General features: G+C 50.3%; 1 protein-coding gene across 1 annotated transcript; it reads right to left on the bottom strand.

The window, feature by feature from the left end:
- Positions 1-5,229: 5,229 nt before the first annotated feature.
- Positions 5,230-14,707, bottom strand: TMEM269 (transmembrane protein 269). The gene is made up of 5 exons (XM_040626609.1): positions 14,616-14,707; positions 10,690-10,949; positions 9,891-10,034; positions 9,060-9,260; positions 5,230-5,587 (listed from the first exon to the last, which is right to left on the bottom strand). Exons 1-5 carry the CDS (start codon positions 14,705-14,707, stop codon positions 5,451-5,453), a joined length of 834 nt encoding a protein of 277 aa, XP_040482543.1. The 3' UTR covers positions 5,230-5,450.
- Between the last annotated feature and the right edge of the window lie 8,792 nt (positions 14,708-23,499).

The raw sequence follows: 23,499 nt of genomic DNA on the forward strand, positions 1-23,499 counted from the left end.
CTCTTGCTCAGACTTTAGCTTGGGGTGCCTAGCCACAGAAAGCGGAGTCAGAAAGAATGTAGTAGGTAAGACAAGTTGAAGTGAGCAGAGGGAACCCTATCGCCTTCAGGAGGGAGTGGAAGGGAGGAGACAGAAGAAAGAATGTGAGTGTTTCCAGTTCTCAATCTTCTGGGCCAAAGCTGGCTGACCTAGCAGTTCCTAAGGTTTTGGCTGCACAGGTATAAATCTGTGAGCCTCGATTCTCTGAGGAGCCCATACTCAGGGCAGAGGCCTGCAGCCAGGACTCCTCCCACCTCGTGACAGACAGCTAGCAGCAGGCTGGGACCCGTGGGGAGACGCGAGCAGGTGGTTTTCGCTTGTCATTCCGGGAGCTACCTTGTCAGGCCCAGAAGTGGGTGTGTGTTGGGAATATCCAGACTGGTTCCTCAAGAACCGTTCACCTACCCATCCATCCACCTGCCATCTTTAAGTATCAAAGTGTAAAGTTTCTGCCTCAGACATTCGTATCAGGACCGGTGGTTCATACTTCAGCTTTTGTGACAAGAAAGAGTCATTTTATTTTATTTTTTTTAAGATTTTATATATTTATTTGATAGAGACAGCCAGCGAGAGAGGGAACACAGGCAGGGGGAGTGGGAGAGGAAGAAGCAGGCTCATAGCGGAGGAGCCTGATGTGGGGCTCGATCCCACAACGCCGGGATCACGCCCTGAGCCGAAGGCAGACGCTGAACCGCTGTGCCACCCAGGCGCCCCGAGAAAGAGTCATTTTAATCCTGAGCAAAAGCAGAGCTTGCTCCTTTGGGATATTTCATTTCTAGATAGTCCTGAGTAGGGACAAGGGTGTCAGAAAGCTGAATCTGTATGGAAATGAGGTAGACCTCTCAGGGCGAAGGAGCCAGATGCCGCCACCTCCTCTACTCTGCCCTAGAAATGCCTGTATGCTCCCGACTGGTGCTGGGAACATCTCAAGCAATCCCCATCTCCTCTTTGTCTCCCTGCTGCCTCTGAAGTCACTGAGAATTCTGTTCCCATTGCTGTGGCTTGTTTTCAGGAGTAAACTGGGCCATTAATGGGGCGGGAGGAACTTGCTACCACTGTGGAGAATGTGTTCTTAAGAGCCTAAGTTACAACTAAGGATGGTCTCTGCAAAGATTATCCCCATAAATGGTAATTAGGTTCTATGGGGTCCTGCTGAATTCAGATTGAATGGGGAATATTTGGTTTTGTTTTTTGGGGAGTTAGGGTTTGGGGTGAGCTATTACAAACCTACAAAAATGCCGCAGAAAACTACAGAGAGCACTGTTCTTGGGCTCATGACTCGGAGTCACGTAGCAATCCTACATTAGTTATCAGCCTCTGAGCCTCACCTTCCCCATCGACGTAGTGGAATATTTTCTTCCCGTCGGGAACGTATGTTGGAGTAATAAACGAGCTAATGTATGTACTAGATCCTCAGTAAGTGTTACTTCCCTTCCCAACCACCTTGTTTCATGGGAAACGTTCCAAATTTCAAATAACCAAGTAAACGTGAGCATCACTTGGGAAAGATTCTGATCCTCAGCTGACAACTCCCGTATTAACACGGCTCCCCCAGAACTATTCCATCCTGGAGAAGTCCTCTAGAATTGCAGCTCTCCCAACTGCAGGTGGTTGTAAATAAGGTTAATAAATTATGACTGGCTTTTCTCTTTAATGAAACAACAGATTTAAACGTATATGTGGTAAAGATGTTATTTCATGACGTTTTGTTTCAGGATATGTACACGTATGAAAGCGTCTGCTGCATTGGAGGTAAAAATTCCTTGTTTCTATGGGTTGTGGCAAAAAAAATGTTGAGATGTGAGGGATGCCTGAACAAGGGCAGGACTGGGTCATCTTTCTATTCACAATTTAAAGGGAAAGAAGTTTCATCCGCCTGGGCGGCCCAGTCGGTTAAGCGTCTGCCTTCCGCTCAGGTCGTGATTCCAGGATCCTGGGATCGAGCCCCACATCGGGCTCCCAGCTCAGTGGGGAGTCTGCTTCTCCCTCTGCCCCTCACCCCCGCTGTCCTTCTCTTCTCTCTCTCTCTCTCTCAAAAATAAATAAATAAAATCTTAAAAAAAAAAAAAAAAAAAAGAAAGGTGTTTCGTCTGCCCCAGGGAAGGGCTGCAGAGGCCTTTGCATCCCTAAGCGGACTAGCACCGCCCGGCTCTCCCGGCATCGCCAGGGCGACTGGAAGCGCCTCCTGCTTCCCCGCCCGCGACTCCCGAACCCCGACGCGGTCTACTCCCGGTTTCTCCGGGCACGGGGTGTTTTTAGAGCTCTGCGTCACAAAACTCATCATGCGAACACTTGGGAAGTCAGGCTGCCTGGGTTTGACTCTTGGGTCCACCACTCAGCGCCACTCACACCATTCAGCGCTCACGCACGAACATCGGGCAAGTTTTAACCTCCCGAAGTCAGCAAGGCTCGGACGTTTTCGTCTCGGACGTCTTTATACTCTGAAAGTGGAGGACCCCAAAGAGCTTTTGTTTTTGTTACTTATGTTAACCTGTAGTAGGTTTTTACTATTTTAAATAAATCAGTATTTTCAAACAAAAATAAATTTTTTGTGAAAAATATAAATTTTCTTTTAAAAAATTTTTTTTATTTAAATTCAGTTAATTGACATATAGTGTATTATTAGTTTCAGAAGTAGAGTTCAGTGATTCATCAGTCCTATATAATACCCAGTGCTCATTACATCACGTGCCCTCCTTAATGCCCATCACCCAGTTATCTAATCCTGCCACCCCCCATCCCCTCCAGCAACTCTCAGTTTGTTTCCTATGATTAAGAGTTTCTTATGGTCGGGGCGCCTGGGTGGGGCAGTCGTTGGGCGTCTGCCTTCAGCTCAGGGCGTGATCCCGGAGTTCTGGGATCGAGCCCCACATCAGGCTCCTCCGCTATGAGCCTGCTTCTTCCTCTCCCACTCCCCCTGCTTGTGTTCCCTCTCTCACTGGCTGTCTCTCTGTCAAATAAATAAATAAAATCTTAAAAAAAAAAGGTTTCTTATGGTTTGTCTCTCTCTGATTTCGTCCTCTTTTATTTTTCCCTCCCTTCCCTTATGATCCTCTGTTTTGTTTCTTAAATTCCCTACATGAGTGAGATCACATAATTGCCTTTCTCTGATTGACTTATTTCACTTAGCATAATACCCTCTAGTTCCATCCACATCATTGCGAATGGCAAGATTTTGGGGTTTTTTTATGGCTGAGTTGTATTTCATTGTAGTATTCCATTCCATCTATCTATCTATCTATCTATCTATCTATCTATCTATCTATATCTATATCTATATATATATATCACATATTTATCCATTCATCTGTCGATGGACATCTCAGCTCTTTCCATAGTTTGGCTGTTGTGGACATTGCTGCTATATAAACATTGGGGTGCAGGTGCCCCTTCAGATCACTACATTTGTATCTTTGGGGTAAATACCCAGTAGTGTAATTGCTGGGTCATAGGGTAGCTCTGTTTTCAACTTTTTGAGGAAACTCCATCTGTTTCCCACAGTGGCTGTACCAACTTGCATTCCCACCAACAGTGTAAGAGGGATCCCCTTTCTCCACATCCTCGCCAACACTTGTTGTTTCTTGCCTTGTCAATTTTTGCCATTCTAACTAGTGTAAGGTGGTGTCTCAATGTGGTTTTGATTTGAATTTCTTCTAACTCTGCCGCTGTGGCTCAAAAGCAACATGGAAATCCTCTTTCGGAATTGCATCTTCTTTGAATGTAGTTTCAAGTTTTAGAAGTAGCCGTATCTGATAACTAATGTGGCTGAGAAGAGGACATCGTTGGCTAATCTTCAGCCGTGGGTTTCTGGACTAGATTTTGTTGGTTCAGAACACAGTGAGTGTTTTTTCAGCACCTGATAGGTGCTGGCCTCTAAGAGCTTATGTGAATGCAGTTCTCGAGCTGCACTTCCTAAACATTTTGATGAAGTGTAGCATCTCTGAAATGAAGGTATAGTACCACAGGACATCACGTATTTGCATGTGTGTGTACGTGTATTTTCGTGAGGCTCTCACTGCAGTATAGTAATCTCGTATATAACCCACCGGAATGCACGAGGAAATCCATTCAGAGCAAACATGTCTGACTACCAGCTACCGCGGTGAGCAGCCGACATTTTAAAAAATGTAAACTGAAGGAGCCTCAATTGGGTGAGGCACAGACATAGTCAACCACCCAAGAAAAATAGAAATGACATGACAGCGATACGGACAGAGAGCAGCGGGGACCAGGAGGGCGCTATCCGTTCCTTTAAAGCCAGGTTGTAGCCATGTGATTCACTGGATTGTTATTTTTAAAAATCTAATTTTAGACTTAATGCATGTCTACCAAATACTTTGTTCTGCAAACTTGAAGAAATTAGGTAAAAAGTGCTCCGGCTCCATAGTTGAGGAAGGGGCCGAACTAGCCAACAACCTTTGGTACATACTGTCTGGAGGTAGAAGGTCCAGAGGCAGGCCTGGGGGGTCACTGCCTTCAGCCGGCCCCTTCGTGAGGTTCCATACAATACTCCTTATTTTTATTCAGTTTGGCTTTTAGAATACGAAGTGGCATTTGAATATCTACAGTTCAGTATTTTATAGTTTAGGAAAAAACCAGATGGAAGCCAGGTGATGCCCTCAAGCTGCCAGTGTGTCTAATTTCTTCGCTGAAGCAAACGGCAGCAGCTTTGACTGTTCGAATACAGCATGTCACGTTGCACAACCCTCTGCACGTCTACCCTGGGCCGCACGATAGTCCTGTGATGGGCCCTGCGGAGCCGGGGCCTGCAAGGTAAGGAACCGCTTCACTAACCCCCCGCCCCCGTCACTGGAGCAGTAACCACCAGACAGGCCAAGGCGGGGATTAGACCGATTCCAGAGGTTTCACTCCCTTCCAAGGCACTGACCTGAGTGCACAAGGGTCCCCAGCTGGTAACAGGGCTGCAACTCAGCCCAGCCCAAGTTTAGCTTGGAAAACACTCTGTTCTATAGGACAGAAACAACTCGTGTGGGGCGCCTGGGTGGCACAGTCGTTAAGCATCTGCCTTCGGCTCAGGGCGTAATCCCGGCGTTGTGGGATCGAGCCCCACATCAGGCTCCTCCGCTATGAGCCTGCTTCTTCCTCTCCCACTCCCCCTGCTCGTGATCCCTCTCTCGCTGGCTGTCTCTCTCTGTGTCAAATAAATAAATAAAATCTTAAAAAAAAAAAAAAAAGAAACAACTCGTGTCCCCAAGGGATTCAGAACCCTGAGTAATGAGGAGGAAGTGAAGGCCGCTGGCCCCGCGGTGGGTTCCTGTGGTTGAAGGCAACACGTTATCCAGCGCCCAGGAGGCGTGGGGCCAAGGAGAGATTTAGCGAGGGTAAGGCAGGGCTTGGCCCAACGCGCCGGCACAAACCCCACGGAGGCCTGTGGCAGTGGGTGAAGCTGTTTAGTCTTCTCGGCACTGTAGCCTGAGACGCGCTGCCTTGCCCCACAGAGCGTCTGGAAAGAAGATGTAGGACAGTGACCACAGCAGGCAGTAAAACGCAGTTAGGGAGAATGGAGACAAAAGCAGCAGGATGATACCTAGAAGGAAAAAGGCAAACACTCCGTTTTTATGAAGCTCTCTTTCCATCCTCTTCGTTCCCATCCCCATCCTCCCATCCCTTGGTTTGTACTAGTGGAGCCAAAGAGACAAAAACCAATGAGACAAGAGCCCTGCCATTAAGAGGTATTGTCTGTTTGTAACTAGACGATTACAATCGAATGCAAACTCAGGTTGCTTTTTGTCGAATTCAGATCAGGAATCAGTCTTAGCTGAGAATACATTTGAGTTGCCCAGACCCCTTGTTAGAAATACATATATATAATTGTGTCAAGTTTAACACGTGACAATGGCCAATACAACGTTACCCATGTGCAGAAGAGCACAGCAGACCTGAGACAGCTCTCCCTAGAAAGGCCTGCTTCTGCTTACCCGGTTAGCCCTCGGCTGGAGTCTGGGAACAAGGCTGGTACACAGTTCCCTAGACCAATATAGAACTTTCCCTCATGGGCGAGAGTGGCTCACTGTGCTTAGACAGTGCTGAGACTGATTTCCTTCGTGCAAATCTAGAATTTTGGTACTGCTAGTCCGAGGGCGCCGATGTGGCCAGCCCCCATGAAAACCTTGGGCACTGAGTCTCTACAGAGCTTCCAGGTAGACAAGCCTTCATGAGTGTTGTCACAATTTTGTGCTGGGTGGCCCCACGGGGAGGACCCTGGGGGTCTGCATGTCGTTCCTTCAGATTTTGCCCCTTTCACCTTCCCTTTGCTGCTCTTGCTTTGTGTCTTCTTGCTGTGACAGATCTTAGCCGTGAATACTACTATATGCATCCTGTGCGTCCCTAGAAAATCAAGGGACCTGGGGGTGGTCTTGGGGGACCCCCAACACATTTGAGTCTCAGATTTACCACTGAAAGGCGAAAGGGCACCAACACTTGTGGGATATCTTCTTTGCACTAGACATTCTGCTAGGTGTGTTACAAAGACTGTTCCATTTACATTTCACAATAATCCTGTGATTCAGAATCAAGTCTGTTTTTCAGATGAGGAGACAGAGGGGATGTAACCTGCACAATGTCTTGACTCAAAGCCATGTCTACTTTCGTAAAAAGTAGGCACTTAGCCTCAGAGAGCTCAAAAGAGGGTGGGAGAGTACGGGGCAACAGCATGTGCATGGGGATAACAGCCATGCAGTCCTCAAGAGAAATCAGAACACATGATCTGACAGAAGACCACTTCTGAGGGTAAGAAGCAGTTACAGAGATTGATTGGAACCTTGGGATACTTAATATTCAAGAATGGTCATTCATCTGTTGAGGCAATGAGACAATATTTTAAAGCAGATTTGTCTTGGAAAATACGTGACGTAAGGTTTCAGTAGCCACAGGCCAGCTTCTCAAAAGCTCTGTGGAGGAGCTAGAACCTCGGCGTAAAAAGGTGATTGGTGGGGCGCCCAGCTGGCTCAGGGGGTAGAGCATGCAACTCTTGATCGTGGGGTCGTGAGTTTGAGCCCCACAGTGGGTGTAGAGATTACTTAAAAATAAAATATTAAAAAAAAATAAAATAGGGGCATCTGGGTGGCATAGTCAGTCCAACTGTTGATTTTGGCTCAGGTCACAATCTCAGGGTTATGAGATCAAGCCCTGCATTGGGCTCCACACGGGGCATGAGCCTGGTTAAGGCTCTCTCTCCCTCTCCCTCTGCCCCTCTCCCAGGCTGTCTCTCAAAAAAAATTTAATTAATAAATAAAATAAATCAATCAATAAAAAGGTGACTGCACTCCAGGTAAGAGGAGTACCTACAGTGGCCATTTTGAAATCTAGCCAGCAGGGCTCTGGCGTTAAATAGTGTCAGAATCTGTGAGGGGCGGTTTCCTGCTTTATTCACAGAGCCAAGACAATCCAAGGAAGGCTGAGGCCAAGTGTATGGTTTATTTTGAGGTGAGGGGATCAGCGGTATCTACAGGAGCAAAGAACATTGTGGGAAACACTGTTGCTATGAGATAGGAGGGCAGGTAGAGGGAAGAAGGGGGCTATTTACAGGGCACATGTGTGCCAGATTGATATACATTATCTCATTTAATCTCAAGAATCCCGAGGTAGGGAGTAATGGCTTCATTTTATAGATGAAGAAAACTGAGCTCAAAACAGTGAGGTCACTAGGGGCGCCTGGGTGGCACAGCGGTTAAGCGTCTGCCTTCGGCTCAGGGCGTGATCCCGGTGTTATGGGATCGAGCCCCACATCAGGCTCTTCTGCTATGAGCCTGCTTCTCCCTCTCCCACTCCCCCTGCTTGTGTTCCCTCTCTCGCTTGCTGTCTCTATCCTGTCGAATAAATAAATAAAATCTTAAAAAAAAAAACAAAAAACAACAGTGAGGTAACTAGCCCAAGTTCATGCCATTAATATGGGCTGGCGGTCCATTTTCCTCCTTCGGTTCTCAGTCTCCCACCATCTAGTCAAAGTAGCCACTTAAAACTGCCGCTCAGAAATCCCTTCGGAGCCTTCCCATTTGCTGTTGGGATCAGTTCCCAAAACCTGCCCATCTCGCGGCCTTGGTTTCTACCCCTAGTGTCTCTCAGCTTGTTCCAGCCACATGGCTGCTCGAATGATTCCAGCACCTCTAGCCTAGAGCCTTCACGAAATACCATTTTCCCTTCTGAACCACCCCTCTCACCCACCTCGCCAGTCATCTTGCGGGTTTCTTTCTTTCTTTTTTTTTTTAATTTTGTTTGCAGTTCCATTGAGACATCACGGACATACGACATTGTGCTAGGGCAAGGTGTGCGACACGAGGATTCGATATTTGTGTGACGCCGTCAGTACAGGAAGTCTGGTGAGCATCTGCCACCACACGGAGCTCCAGCTTCTCCTCTTGGGACGAGAACTTTGAAGCTCTCCTCTCCTAGCTACTTTCAAATATACAACATGGTACTGCTCCCTGTGGTCGCTAGGACTTCCTTACAACTGGAAGTTCGTACCTTTTGGCCACCTTCACCCAGGTTCCGTTTAAATGTCATCTTCCGAAGCATCCTTTTCCCCTTCAGGCCATTTCCGTCTAACTAGGTCCCCCTCCAACACCCCCTCTGAGCACCGTGTGCTTCCACAACACATCAAAACTATGCATTTCTAGTTGTTTCTGCCATTATTTGGTTGGTGTCTGTCTCCCCTGTCAGACTGTAAAGCCTGAGGTGGGAAGTTGGTCTAGTTTACCGATTTGGTTCCCAGCCCCTGGCGTACGGCAGGGGTTCCCGATTGAACGTGCTAACATTCAACAAACACTCCTGGGCCTCGGGCCTGTGGTCGGCACAGTCCTGGGTCCAGGGAGTACCGTGTGAATAAAAGAGAGTTCTCGATCCGGGGGCGGGTCGAGAGTGTGGAGACAATGAACAAGTGAATCCACGCCAGACGGAGAAAGGCAAAGCAGGGCAAGGCCGCTCAGGGGAGCGGGGCCGCGGTGCAGGTGGCAACGAGCAGCAGGGATAAGAAGCAACCACCAGCGGCCACGGCCACTCACCTCCCAGATAAACCAATTTTTTCCAGTTCTCAGACTCCAGGATCTCATCGTGTGGGTAGTAGCTCTGGTCCATCATGAATAGAATCATAAGCGAGGCCATGCAAGAGAGGATGAACGTGTTGCCTTTGGTCAGAAGGGAGGTGGAGGCCAAGACACAGGAAGCGTAGCGGCAGGGCAGGCCCTTGTGTGTGAGCTGAGCGCCTGCGGGGAGAGCGAGGCGGGTCAGCTGCGTCTAAAGCAGTCTCAGCCCAACAAGCCCTCTCGTTGGGTCTTCCCGGGCCCACGTTCCAAATGCCCCCTGCGTGCAGCAGCGGCTGGCATGAGGCTCGGAGCTGTTCACAGAGATGACGCGTGGGCTCTGCACCTGCTCCCCACGCGGAGGCCGGCCGCCAGCAGCAGGCGTGAGCCCCGGCGCCGAGCACGGCTCTGTAGAAGGGTCTCCTGAGGTCGTCGGGTCGGCATCTGCCCTCCCTTGCACTGTGACCTTGGGCAGGCCGACCGCCCGTGACAGAGCTCCATGTCTCCATGTGCTGTGGAAAACTGGAGGACGCCCTCTACTTCTAGATGCTGCGAGTCTCTGTGAACCGTCTAAAGGTCTCACAATGAGGAAAAGGCCCAGCTGGTCAGAGGACCACAGGCCCCTGCCCCCCCTCCCCAGGGCCCTGCCGGTGCAGCTCGCAGCCTTCAGGGGGCCTGGGGCGCAGACGGAGGAAGGCAGAGGGACCCCACAAAGGAGGGGGAGGAGTCAGTGACTGCCCCCCAGGCTTCTGGCATCCAACAGCTCCCCCTCCCTGGCTCCGACGCTCAGCTGCGAAGCTGGGGTTCGCTCACCGGTTGAATAAAAACACAGGCGGAAAGTAGCAGCTAACACATAGATGACGGCCAGGAACCCACTCAGAGGCCCGTCCACACCCAGGAGCAGGGCTGAGGCCAGGCCGAAAGTGGTGAAGACCGCGAAGTCATTCAGCTCCACTCCTGCTCCAGAAGGCCAAGGTTAGAACTTACTCCCATTTGTCTCACACCTCAGTCCACTCTGGTGGGGGAGCTGCCGGGGGGGCCACGCAGGGTCTGAGGTCCCGGCGAGCCACAGCTGCTCCCCCGGGGATCAAAGACAGGGGCTCCTCCTGGCTCTGCCTCCCGCTGACCGTGTGCCTTAGACAAGTCTGCCCCTCTCGGGTCTTAGTTTCCCACCCTTAGCCTCCAGGACTGGACTGCAGCTGGATGCAAACTGACAGGCTATGGAACCCTTTTTCAAGCCAAATTTTATGCGAAAATATTTTCTTGTATTTTCAACCAGCTGCTTTGCTGGGGGGAGGGTTCATTCCCCCACTCCTGACCACCTCCACCGTAGCCACCAGCCCCTCCCGATCCCTGGATCGGCCCCAAAAGGGAGGCCGGGCAGATAAGGAAACGGCCGGGGCAAGGCTGGCCGAGGCTAACGCGTGAGCGGGCAGAGGGCCAGCTCTAGACTACGGGGCTCCCGGACGGCCCTGGGGCGGCTTCTGCCAACCTCGGAGGGTTGTGAACAGGGGTGGTGACTGACGGAGGCCTGCTGGATGTCAGGGGGGGAGTGGTGACCTGAGATGGGGCTCCTGGGGTCCGGGAGCAGGGGTCTGGGGCCTGGACTCACCTGACCTGGAGCAGAGGCTGAGGTGTCTGGTTATCGCCCCAACTGCCGTGTCTAACAGGAAGCTGATGAGAAGCATCCACGAGGCACAGTGGCATCTCCTGAAGTGTACGGCAGCAGGCCCGAGCAGGACGGCTCTCCCGTGGCCTCCCCTGGCCAACCACCCACATCCGCCCAGTACACCACCACGCTTCCTCCACTTGCACACGTGCACACACCCCTGCCCTGCATGTTCCCCAAGCTCGCGTTCTTTCTGAGATACTCTGCTTTATACACCACACACACCCCTGCCATACTCTCAACCCACAGTCTTAAAGGGGTGCCTTGAGCCCCCTAGATGATCAGTAAGGTCCCTTCCAGCTCTAAACCCCAGGCATATCTGAGGGCACAGGGGTCCTATGTTCTAGCCTTTGCAACCATCTCACTGGGGATTCTCAGATAAGTCACTCCTACATCTCTAGGCCTCTCTTCCTCCATCTGTAAAATGAGGGGTTTGTGCCAAATGACTTAATAGACACAGGCCTATTTAGATTATCTATTTCTCCTAATGCAAGTTTTGTTAACTTATGACTTAGGGAATTGGTCCATTTTCATTTAGGCTATCAAATTTATAGAGTTGTTCATAATTTTCCTTTATTATACCTTTAATGTCCATGGGATCAGTAGTGATGGCTCCTCCTTCATTTCTGATATTGGCATTTTGTGTCTTCTCTTCTTTTCTTCATTTTTCTTGGTTAGCCGGCCTAGAGGCTTGTCAATTTTATTGATCCTTCCAAAGAATCAGCTTTTGGTTTCATTGATTTTCTCTACTGATTTTTTATTTTCCAACTCATTGATGGCTGCTCTCATTTTTATTATTTCTTCTCTTCTGCTTACTTTGGACTTAATTTGCATTTCCTCCCCCCCTAGTTTGCTAAGGTGGAAACCATACATCATTGATTTTATATCTCCCTTCTTTTCAGTTTTTCTAAGACTATCTTTTTGGAGAGGTTTTAAGTTTACAACAAAATTGAAAGGAAGGTACAGAAATTTCGCATATACCCCCTGCCCCCACATACGCATAGCCTCCCACATTAGCAATATCACTCACCAGAACGGTACATTCTTGGTACATACCAAGGATGAACCTCCACTGACACATCATAGTCACCTAAAGTCCGTAGATCACCTTAGGGCTCACCCTCGCTGTTGCACATTCTATAGTTTTGGACGAATGTGTGATGACAGGTAGCCATCAGTATCGTATCATGCAGAGCATTTCCACTGTCCTAAAAATCCCCTGTGCTCTTCCTCTTCATTTCCCCCTACCCACCGCTGTCAACCAAGGATCTTTTTACTGTCTTCAGAGTTTTGTCTTTCCAGAGTATCCATCCCATCGTACTACTGGAATCATACAGTACGTAGCATTTTCCGATTGACTTCCTTCACTTGGTAACACGCGCTGAAGATCCTCCATGGCTTCCCATGGCTTCCCATGGCTTGGTAGCTCTTTTCTTTAGCACTACGTAACACTGTTTGGAAATACCACAGTTTATCCATCTGTTCACCTACTAGAAGACATCTTGGTTGCTTTGCAAGTTTTGGCAATTATAAATAAAACATCGTAAGCATCCAGCTGCAGGTTTTTGTGTGGACATAGCTTTTAACTCATTTGGATAAATACCAGTGTGCTTGCTGGATCACACGGAAAGAATATGTTTCGGTTTGTAATAAACTGCCGAATTGTCCTCCAAAGTGGTGGCACCATGTTGTACCCCCACTGTTGCCCCACACCCTCGCCAGCAGTTGGTGTTCTCGGTGTTCTGGACAACTGCTTTGGTGATAGGTATGTAGCGGTATCTCATTATTTTAATTATTTTAATAGTTATTATTTTATTTAAATATAATATTGCATCTCCCTGATAACGCGTGGTGTGGAGCGTCTCTCCGCAGGCTTATTTGCCATCTGTAGGTCTTCTTTGGTGACGTGTCTGTTCAGGTTCTTGGCCCATTTTTTAATTGTTTGTTTTCCTATGGATGAGTTTTTAAGCTTTGTCTACTTTAGATTATAGTCCTTTATCAGATGTACCTTTTGCAAATACTTTCTCCCAGCGTGCAGCTTTTGTCTTCTAATTCTCCTGACGTCCTCCTTCACAGAGCAGTTTTCTGTTCCAGTGTATGCATTCAGTGCTACACATTAACCTCTAACCCCTGCTTTTACCACGTCTCACAAATTGGGATAAGCTGTACTTTCATTTTCTTTTGGTTCAAAATATTTTCTTCTTTAATCCATGTATTACTTGGAATTATGTTGTTTAACCTCCACATATTTTCTAGTTATCTTTCTGTTACTGATTTCTACTTTACTTCCATATGGTCCAAGGGCATACTTTGTATGATTTCTAGTCTTTTAAATTTAAATGCAATCTTATAGCCTGAACGTGAAGAGAAGAACGTGTATTCTGCTGTTATTGGACGAGATATTCTATAAACATCAATGAGATGCAGTTGATTGATGGTGCAGTTCGGTTCAACTATCTCCTTCCTGATTTTCTGCCGACAGGATCGGTCCATTTCTTTTTTTTTTTAATTTACTTAAAAACTTTTCTTATTTATTCATTTGAGAGAGACAGAGGGAGAGCACAGAAGAAGAGTGAGAGGGAGAAACAGACTCCCCACTGAGCAGGAAGCCCGATGCGGGGCTCAATCCCAGGACCCTGAGATCATGACCTGAGCCAAAGGCAGACGCTTAACAACTGAGCCCCCAGGCGCCCCCGGATCTGTCCATTTCTGATAGAGGGGTGTTGAAATATCCAACTATGATAATGGATTTGTCGAGTTCTCCTTGCGGTTCTATCCATTTTCATCTCACGTATTTTGATGCTCTCAATGATTTCCAAGATCTCTTGCAGACCCTACATTCGAGGATTCCATGCTGTAGCCAGCACATGCTCCCAGACCCCTCTGAAAGCAGCCACTGGCGTCTCAGGCAGGGTGCCCTCAGCTGCATTCCTGCGTCGACACCCTCATTGCAGTGCTTGGATGGCCAAGCAGAAGCAGAGAGCCTGACCCCAGACTTCAGCCGTCTCTAAACAACCTCAGCACCACCTTCCTTTGGAACCATACCTATGTGTCCACAGGGAACTGGGTTCACCATCATGCCATAAAAACTACACTCCCAGAAGCTTAGACTGAACTAAGACAACAGAAATTTTCTGCAGCAGGTATGTTCTACTTTATAAGACTCCACAAATCCAGACTTAGAGAGTCATAACATTTTCAAACTGGAAGGGAACTCAAACATCATCAGGTAAGATCATCTTATTTTATGGATGAGAAACGGATCCAGAGAAGTCACATGCTGATGGTTATAGAGAATCAGTTAGGAGGAGGATATCTGTGTTATAAGGGATTTCTCTTTAAAGAACTGATTTGTGAAGGCATTGAAATATGATTCAATTTATAATTTGCTTACAAAATATGATTTGCTTTGCTTTTTAGGGGCCCATATACATGTCTCAGATTTTCCACAATAGTGCTAATTGTAAATATTCACCACATATGTTCTATTTTAAGAATCAAAAATTTCAAACGGCAACCTGCCTACCCAAGGATTACGTAAGGGCCTCCAGAACAGAATCTCTTGATTTTTCTCATAAAAACCATTTTAGACTGCCATAGCTGGAAGGAACTATAGAGATCACAGTGCAAGCTCTTTGTTTTAGAGATGGGGAAACCAAGGCTCAGGGATATGACCTAGCCAAATTCACATATCAGGTTGGTGGGTGAACTGAGGCTAGGATCTTGATCCCTTGACTCCCAACCCGCTACACTTTCTCCTGACCCCCTTGATCCTGTGCCTCAGTGCCCGGCTCGCTAGGCTCCCCTCTCCTTCCCTCATGCCAGTGGCTCCAGCTCTTGGCTAGGAGCTTGCTGGGCCCCAGACCTACTTGCAGAAGCTGCAGAAGATGGAGAAGAGCCCCAGGATCAGGTTGGCCAGGGACAAGGCATTGGTAACATCCTTCCAGGAAAATTCATTCATCTGGAGACAGCTCTGGTCGTTGTTCAGGAAGAAACTGGTGCACTGATCTGGGGCTCAGGGGAGAGGGGCAAGGGGTTTCCCAAGGTCAAGGAGTCCCAAAAGAGGCTCCCAGGGACCAGGCAGTTCCTGTTCGCTGGACCTCATCCCAGAACCGCACCCTCCCAACACTGTTTCACTGACTGGAATGAGAGAGACGGGAGGCGGATGGAAGAGACCAGGAGGTAAAGACAGAGGTGCTGAGGGTGAGTGTCTTGGGGAAGCTCACCAGCAAAGCGCGTGAGCCCACACAACCAGTTTCCACTCCCTCTGACTGTACCCCTTGCCTTGGTGCAGACCTCCCTCAGCCCACGTGGTGACTCTCCTGGTACCCCCGTGGCCCAGGGGACAAGGGGTATGGGCCCTTCCCCCATCTGAGAGATGAACCTGTTGTCAGAGGTGAGCCCTTTAAAAAAAAAAATGACAAAGTTACTTTTAATACTTTTATTCCGGTGGGGTGAGCCCCAGAGGAATAAGAAAGAACCCTGGGAAGGGGCAACCCCCTCACCTCCCAGGAATAGCCCAGGGGTGAGAGGCTCCCTGCGGGGTAGAAAGCACAGAAGAGACCGCTGTGGAGTCAGCCTCCTCTGTCCCGCAGGCCGTGCTCACTCCCTCAGGACCGGGCTGCTGCTGGGGTGCCCCGAGGTCCTGGTTCTGACAGGCCCCGACCGGAACAGCAGGCCCAGCTCCAACAGGGGAAGAGGCAAGAAATGAGACATGAACATGGACAGCACAGAATAGTTCACAAGCACCTTCCACTATGTTCTCTCTCCTGACCCTGACGACCTCAGAAGGCAGTGCTATCATGATTTTATGAATGAAGCAACTGGGGTTCATAGAACCGAGAGGCTCAAAGGCACGTGTGGGTGAGTAGGAGGTAGCGCCGCCTCCCGGGTCCTCAGTCTGGGGCCCCTCAGCTGGGGGCGTGGCTCCAGGCAGGAGGAGGTTGTGGGCTAGGACACCAAGGAGGGGCTCATTCGGCCAGCCCTGCAGGGCAGCATCAGCCTCGCCTAGGGCGGCGGCCCTGCCCGAGCCCCTCACGCTGCCCAGCCCCTCTGCGCCTCGGGGAAGCAGGTGGCCCTGCCCGTCTGCACGGCCTGGCTGGCTCTGCTCTTCCTCTAAGACCAAACACGCGCTCCGTACACACAGACTGCTTGTGACACGAAGTCTCTTTCGGAGACGGAGCCCCGCGCTCTCTGGAACAGGGGCTCGTTGCTGCAGGCACGCTACCCACAAACGGCACCCCTGCCCCTGAGAAAAATAAACAAGTTCCAAGGTGCTCTCCTCATTGAATCCTCCCTCATTTTAGAGGAAGGAAGCCGAGCCTCTGCCTCCGCTCAGCCTGGGTCTAGCCCCAGGCCCCTCTGCTCTGGGCAAGAGTTAAGACAAATGATGGTCCTTTCCCATAAACCCGGCCACCAAGATGTCAGAGGCCGGGAGGGGCTGGGCTTGGAGTTTGGAACTGGGAGTTTTTCAGGGCAGCACCGTGGGGCTCATTGCTCCCCCAGGCCTGTCTCATTCGCCAAGGCCATCGGGACTCCTGAGACCCTCTCACGTGAGGGCCCCTCCAAACCTAAGACGGGAAGAATGCTGGCTGAGAAATGGGGGAGGGGAGGGGAGCCAAGGGCTGGCTGCCTACTCCCTCCCCTGGAGCCCCCCTCCCAGGCTCTCCCAGGCCTCAGGGCTGACCCCGGCAAGAGCAAACAGCTCTGCACCCAGCCCAGCCCAGCCCTGCTCCGACAGCAGCACGCCGGCATCTCTGCCCCTCAGAGGTGGTCAGCACATACCCGGGGCGTTTCTACCAAGTACCAGACACACCACATCGGCACCACCTCAGTAATTTTTTTAATTAATGATCAGTTATCTACCGTACTACCCCTTTCATTCGGGAGACATTTTTACATCTATGGTTTCCATTGGCCCCGTGAGGTCGGCCAGGTGAGGGCTACTATCCCTACTCGCAGGCTAAGGCAAAGAAGACTCAGAGAGGGGAAGCAGCTTGCTCAAATCACACCAGAAGTGGCAGAACAGGACTTACGATGTCGCCTGAAGTGTTCTTTCCCCTCTACTCTGCACTCTGCTGTCCACCAACCAACATCACTGAGCACTGTGCTCCCCGCAAGCTCAGACTGAGCTAGGTGCTGGGGAAAACCTTCCTGGCACGTCCAGTCCACTCAGGGAGACAAGACTCCTGCATGCATGGGGGCCTCCCAGACTCTGTTCATCTTACAGGAGAGGAAACGGAGTTTTCAAGATAGTCAAGTGACTTGTCCCAGTGAATGATGGAGCCAGGATTTGAATCTGGCCTCCTCTTTCCCAATTAAATGCCATTTTCAGCATACTGCACAGGTCCTGGGTGTGAAAGGATGTGGACCTCTAGAAATCCAGAGGAAAAAGGAGCAATCCATTCATGCAGCGAACATTTGGTCATGAGCAAGATTGAGTGCCTCTGTGCTTGGGACATGGAGAAGATTAAGAGCTGGTCTCATGTCTCAAGGAGTTCAGTAGAGCAGAAGTATTCAACCCTGCATAGAAAAGTGGAGGTGGCCAGGCTGCCAGGGGAGCATAGAAGAGGGGTCCAGCCTGACAGGGGGCTTAGAGAAGGCTTCTGGATGAGGGGGTCTGAGCTGAGGCGTTGCTGGGCAGTGGCCTGCAGGACTAGATCCCATCACTCCCCCACTTTGTGCAAGCTGGCCGTGGCTCCCCAGGCGCCCAGGATGGAGTCTGTCTCTTTCCTTTGGTGTCCAGGCCCTCGTGAGGAGGCCGGCTTGGCCGTCAGCCTCCTCTCTGCCCCTCGTGCTGGTTCTCCCCCTGCTCTCAAGGAAGCCTGCCCCCGCCCCCCGGAGCCAGGTGCTCCTCTACACTGCCGCGTCTCCGTGTGCTCACCGTGTGACACCTGGCACTCTGCGTTGGCACGGCCTATCCTGTCTTCCTCCTCTACTACAGGGGAAGCAACTTGAGCGCAGGCTGAGGTCCCCTGTGCCCAGCATGAGGCCTGACAATAGAAGTTTTTCGAGGATTGTTAAGTTGGTAGCGTATGTCACTGGTGCTTCCCCGAGATACTGCACCAAGTCACACCTCTCCCCTGCCAGAGCCTGCTCAGTCTGTCCTCCAAGAGGCCTTTTCAGATGAACTCTCCACAATCCAGACCCTCAGCACACCCAGCATCTACCCAACGCTTACGATCTTCCATTTACTCATTTCTAAATACATGTGTTGATGCCTGCTCCGGGCCAGGGCTGTGCTCTGGGGGCAGAGAGAACAAGAGCTCGGCTGCATCCTCAAGAGGCAAGGAGTCTGGTAGGGGAGGCAGATCCGTGTAGGGACATGAAGGCCCTGTGGCGAGGGTCGTGCTGGACAGGGGAGGTCCCGGTGCTGTGGGCACACCAGGGAACGCCAGACTAAGTCCGCCGGCCGGCAGGGGAAGGCTTCACTGATGCGGTATTTAGGGAGGGTCTCCAAGGAGGAGGGGGGGCGGGCTCCTGGCAAAGCGGAGAAAGGTGCCAAAGCACAATGAGGCGGCTGGATCCCAGGGAGGCGGAGGGGGGGCTGGTGACTGGAGGTGCAGTGGGGTGGTCAGGGAGCCCAGAGTTGGGGATATGCCCATGTGACCCTGTAGCATCGCAGTGGCGTTTGGCCAGGAGGTGTCTGGGTCAGATAGGGTTGGGAGTGGAGGGGAGAAAAGGAAGAAAAGGAAGGCAGCCCCGAGGGCAGTGAGGGCAGAGCAGCGAGCAGGACCTGCAGGTCGCAGGGACTGTGGGCAGCAGGACAGGGGAGAGGGGTATGGCCCCGAGGCCGAGCAGCTCCTGTGCGTGGAAGCCCGGCGCAAACTACAGTGGCCCTGCGCTCGGCGGGCGCTCCGGCAGCCGCTGGGCCTCGGGGCACAGCCACCCCCGTTAGAGACGCCCCCCCAACACCGCGCGCAGCCCCGCAGGCCCCCTCCCGCCACACGCAGCCACGCCCCCTCCCCTCCCCTCCCGGGGTCCCCCGCGTCCCGCCCCACGGGGCTACAGCAGCGTCCCAGACGTCAGCCTGCTCGAGAAGATGGAAGAGAGAGAGCCTGGCTGGGCTCCCGGATGGCTCCACCCTCCTACCCCGGGGGTCTGGTGGCTGACAGCACTCTAGGGAGGGATGTGTGCTGCGTCGGATGCCTACCTGGGGACCAGACATTCCTGGGTGGGGTGAGGGCAGCACTCTTAACCCGCTTCCTGTGCGGTGGAGCGGGCCAGCCGGGGCCTGGGGGAGCCGCACAGGTCCCAAGCCTCTTACCCCTGGCTCTTAGCTCACAATCCCCGGGAGGCAGGGGAGGGGCAGGGGGCTCTAGCTGGCAGAAAGAGGGGCTTCAATTTGCAGAAGAGCCTAGGCCACACTTGGGCGCCTTGGGGAATGGAGGGATCTGGGGGGAGGGGACTGGTCTCTCCATCGTGGGCAGCGAGGGAAGACTGGGGAGGTGAAGAGACAGGAGCTCACAGCTGGTGGGAGGTCGGCTGGAAGGGTTTTGCGGAAGATAGGGCTGTGGAGGGTGGCCGGGGTCCAGACTGTGAAGGGCCCCCAGGACAGGGCATTTGCTGTTTGGTTCACTACTGTATCTTTGCATCTATAAGAACTGCCTAGGCATATGGTAAGTCCTCCCATCCCACCCCAGTATTCGTTGGATGAATGACAAGCCGAGTAATTTACACTGTCCTGAAAATAGTTTAAAGTAGGCAAGTGACATGGTCAGGTTGGTTTAGAAAGATGATTCTGGCAACTAGTGTGGAAGAAGGCTCTGTAATGCTGCAGGAGAGATGAGGCAGGCGGGAGAAAGGACATACGCCTGGACAGCAACAGAAGGGAATGGGAGGAAGGAGCCGGACTAGGAGCTGTTGTGAAAAGCATCCCAAGGGTGGGGGAGAAGAATGAGAAGGAGAAGGTAGGAGCCTGTCCGAGGTGTCTTAATTTGGCAACTGGAAGAATACTGTGCTACAGAAAGAAGCTTGTTAGTGTTGGGTAGGTTCCCAGACACAAGTTCTGACACCTGCCCCACATCCTCCCACCTGCCCTAAGTGGACTTAGAACGGCAATGGCTCCCAAGACCCCACAGAAGAATAAGCAACAGAAGGGGTGGAGTTGGGTGGTCAAGTGACACTTTGCTTCTCCTAGCAACCTGGAGGGGAAAGAGGAGCGTGTCCTGAGTGGCGACTAGCCCCCTGCACTGTGCTCAATGCTTTACAGATATCATCATCATCTTACTGGACGTTCTCAAATGCTCTCGACATTGGTATTAGCATTCCTATTCTCCAGAAGAGGAAATGGAGGATTTGTTGATTCTCATAACTGATGGAGCTGAGACGGGAACACAGCCCAACAGTGAAGTCAGACCTAAGGTGCCTGAGAAACGAAAAGAGAAAACGAAGATGGAGGCAACAAGTCCAAGAGCCAGGTCAGCTTCCTACTGTCCTTCGTATCTACCTTACTTTGTCCATGCCACACGGACCATTAGTGGCAGATTGAAAACTACAGCATACTAACTCTAACGCTGGCTTTAACTCTCAGCCAAGTTCACGTTGCAGCTCTAACACTACCAGATGTGTAAATCTGAACGGGTTACTTTGCTTTCCTGAACCCACTTCCTGATCTGCAAAATGGGCTTGTTGTGTGAACTAAACGAAGCGCTCAGCACAGAGTAGCAGCTCAGTCATTATCATCTTCATTATTACTCTAAGGACACGATCACGCCTCTGTTAGCCTGGACATCCCCAAGGCTTCCTTCTGAGGAGGGAGAGGAAGTAAGAGTAGCTACAAAAGACGTGTCCCCATCTGTCAGAAGTTTCTCGCTTCCAGGCTATGGACTCTGGGAAACAAACCGAGGGCTTCAGAGGGGAGGGGGTGGGGGGTTGGGCTGGGCCGGTGATGGGTAGTAAGGAGGACACGTATTGCACGGAGCACTGGGTGTTATATGCAAACGATGAATCATGGAACACTACATCAACAACTAATGATGTACTGTATGGTGACTAACATAACATAAAAAAAAAAAGTTTCTCGCTTCCTTCTGTTCTGGATCTTGCAAAGGAAGTAGAGAACAAGAGCAGGAAAGGTCGACTGTCTACACTTGTACTAATATGGTAGCCACTAGGCACATATGGCTCTTAAGCACCTAAAATGTGGCTAGTCTGAATTGAGATGTGCTGTCGGTGTAAAAAATACCAGAGTTTGAATACTTAGCTCAAAAAATATATATGTATATAAAAAAATAATGCAGTAATAATTTTTTAGTATTATTTGTTGAAATGTTAACATTTAGGATACAACAGGTGAGATAAAATACATTATTAAGTTTACCTGTTTGTATTTTCTAATGTAGCTACTTAAAAATTTAAAATCATACGTGTGGCTCACACGATATTTCTGTTAATGACACTGACTTAGTCTATAGATACAGACGTCCCTCCATTCATACACTGCCGGAGTATTTATTATGTGCTAGGGCTAGTGCAGTAGACAAGACAGACACTGTTTCTGTCCGCACAGAACTTACCCTCAAGTGTGGGGGAAAGGCAACAAATATTGTCTGCTCACGAAAAGGGCGATGGAAACCAAGGCAGGGTGAGCAGTTACTTGGACGTGAGAGGAGCTGGTATTTCTGACAGGGTGATCAGTGAAGTGATAACACGAGCAGTGACCTAAATGATGAGAAGCCACAAACCAGGCTAAGTTCTTGGGGGCGATGTTCTAGGCAGGAAGAGCAAACGTAAAGCCTCCAAAGCAGAAATGAGCTTGATTTGTTCAAAGGACAAGGTCAGCAGGAACAGGGCGAGTGCAGAGAAGGATGGATCACACAGAACCTTGGCAAGAGGCATGGATTCTATTCGTGTAATGAGAAATTCTTGGGTCATTTTTATAGAGCGGGGTTATGACCCGAATTCTCCTTGTAAAGGACAATGCTCCCAGGCTCTGTGGAGCTAGACCGAAGCAGGGTGAGAACGGAGGCAGGGAGGTGAGCTGGGAGGCCGCTGCACTAGTCCAGGCCAGAGACACCGGTGGTCTGGCCCGAGGGGTCGGGGTGGAGGTGGTGAGAAGCTGTCAGATTTGGGATATATTTTGAAGACGGCTGAGAAGACTTGCTGACTGCTGTGGGAAGAACAAGCAGAATCGAGGATGACTTAGACTTCTGGCCTCAAAAGCAGAGGGAGCTAGGTGTTGACGGCAGTGGAGGGGCTGGTGATGAAACACGTCTGGGGCAGAATTCAAAACTTTCGGTTTGGGCACGTTAGGGCTGTAATGACATCAGGTGAGGCTGTTGATAAACAAGCCTGCATGAAGCTGGGGAGAGATCAGGGCTGGCGGCAAGCTAGTGAGCCAGCAGCACAGGGGTGGTATGGGATCCGTGGGGATGGATTAGATCACCTAAGAGGGAGACAGAAAAGAGGGCTAAGGAATGGCCCCAGAGCAATCCAAAAGCCAGGTGTCAGGAGGCAGAAAAGGTGTAGTCAGCGAAGTCAGAAAAAAAGCAGGCGATGCTAATATCCCAAATCAAAATGAAGAAAAAAGCTTTCAAGTAGAGGGTGGTCTGCTGAATCAGGAGCTTCTTTATAAATAATTACTCTGGGCACTTAGGAGCTCCTTCCCCCCAAGCTCCAGCTCCTTAAGGGCTGAACCCCATTTTGTGCGTGGGGGGTTTGCAGGCTTTAACGCCGGAAACAAGGGCTCCGCTGCTTGGGCGTTGTATGACCTTAGGTAAGTTACTTATCTTCCTGGGCCTTGACGTACATCCCCTCCAGGCTCATCACTATACACCCAAGCGAACGACTCCAAGAGCATCCCAGAAGCACAGCTTACTCTGTCACTTTTGTGTTTTAACTCCCTTACACCTCTATGTTGGGATCCCCTAGGACTGGTTATGGTCAGACTTGAATCAAACAGGACTGTTTGATCTATATAACCATGGGCCTCTTGCTTAATCTTTGGGCAGATGTTCCTGCTTTCTAAAACAGAGATATTATTGGTGCCTGGGTGGCTCAGTCAGTTAAGCATCTGTCTCGGCTCAGGTCGTGATCCTGAGGTCCTGGGATCGAGCCCCACGTCGGGCTCCCTGCTCTGTGGGGAGTCCGCTTCTCTGTCTCCCTCTATCCTTAGCCCCTACTTGTGCTTGCTCTCTTGCTTTCTCATTCTCTAATAAATAAATAAAATCTTAAAAAAAAATAAAACAGGGATACTATATACCTCTTAGATGGTTGGTTATGTGAAAATTAAATCAGACAAGGGATATGCTTGGCAGAATAAAATCTCACTCAGCAGTATTTATCATCTTTGTATCTACAATACCAATACTCTCAATGCCTGTAGACAGATAACCTGAGAATGTAAGGACACAGCAAACCCTCCTTCCAGACGGCTAGGATGGAGAAAGGGAGATGTAGTCAACTGCTACTCACACCTGAACCTGGACAGGGCCAGCACGGTGGGCTAATAAAGCAAATATAGATTGGTCAGCCTTCTGGGAAACATCAGGGATGTCTCCCCCTTCCATATTTTGTTGAGTGGATCTCCACCACCCATATCGGCATTCAAGCCAAAAATTCAAGCATTATCTGAGAGTTTTCTTCTCACTCATCCCCCATCATTCCTATTAATTAACAAGATGCAATCTGTCGTAGCTTCAAAATGCCATACTTCATCAAATCCAAGATGCCAACCGCCAAGAGGTTTATACAAGGCCAATATTACCAACTCCCTACCCCAAATCTTTCAATTAAGCCTTCTCCCATAGCCCC

Source organism: Ursus maritimus, unplaced genomic scaffold (assembly GCF_017311325.1).
Source record: "Ursus maritimus isolate PB19 unplaced genomic scaffold, ASM1731132v1 scaffold_12, whole genome shotgun sequence".
Classification (NCBI taxonomy): domain Eukaryota; kingdom Metazoa; phylum Chordata; class Mammalia; order Carnivora; family Ursidae; genus Ursus; species Ursus maritimus.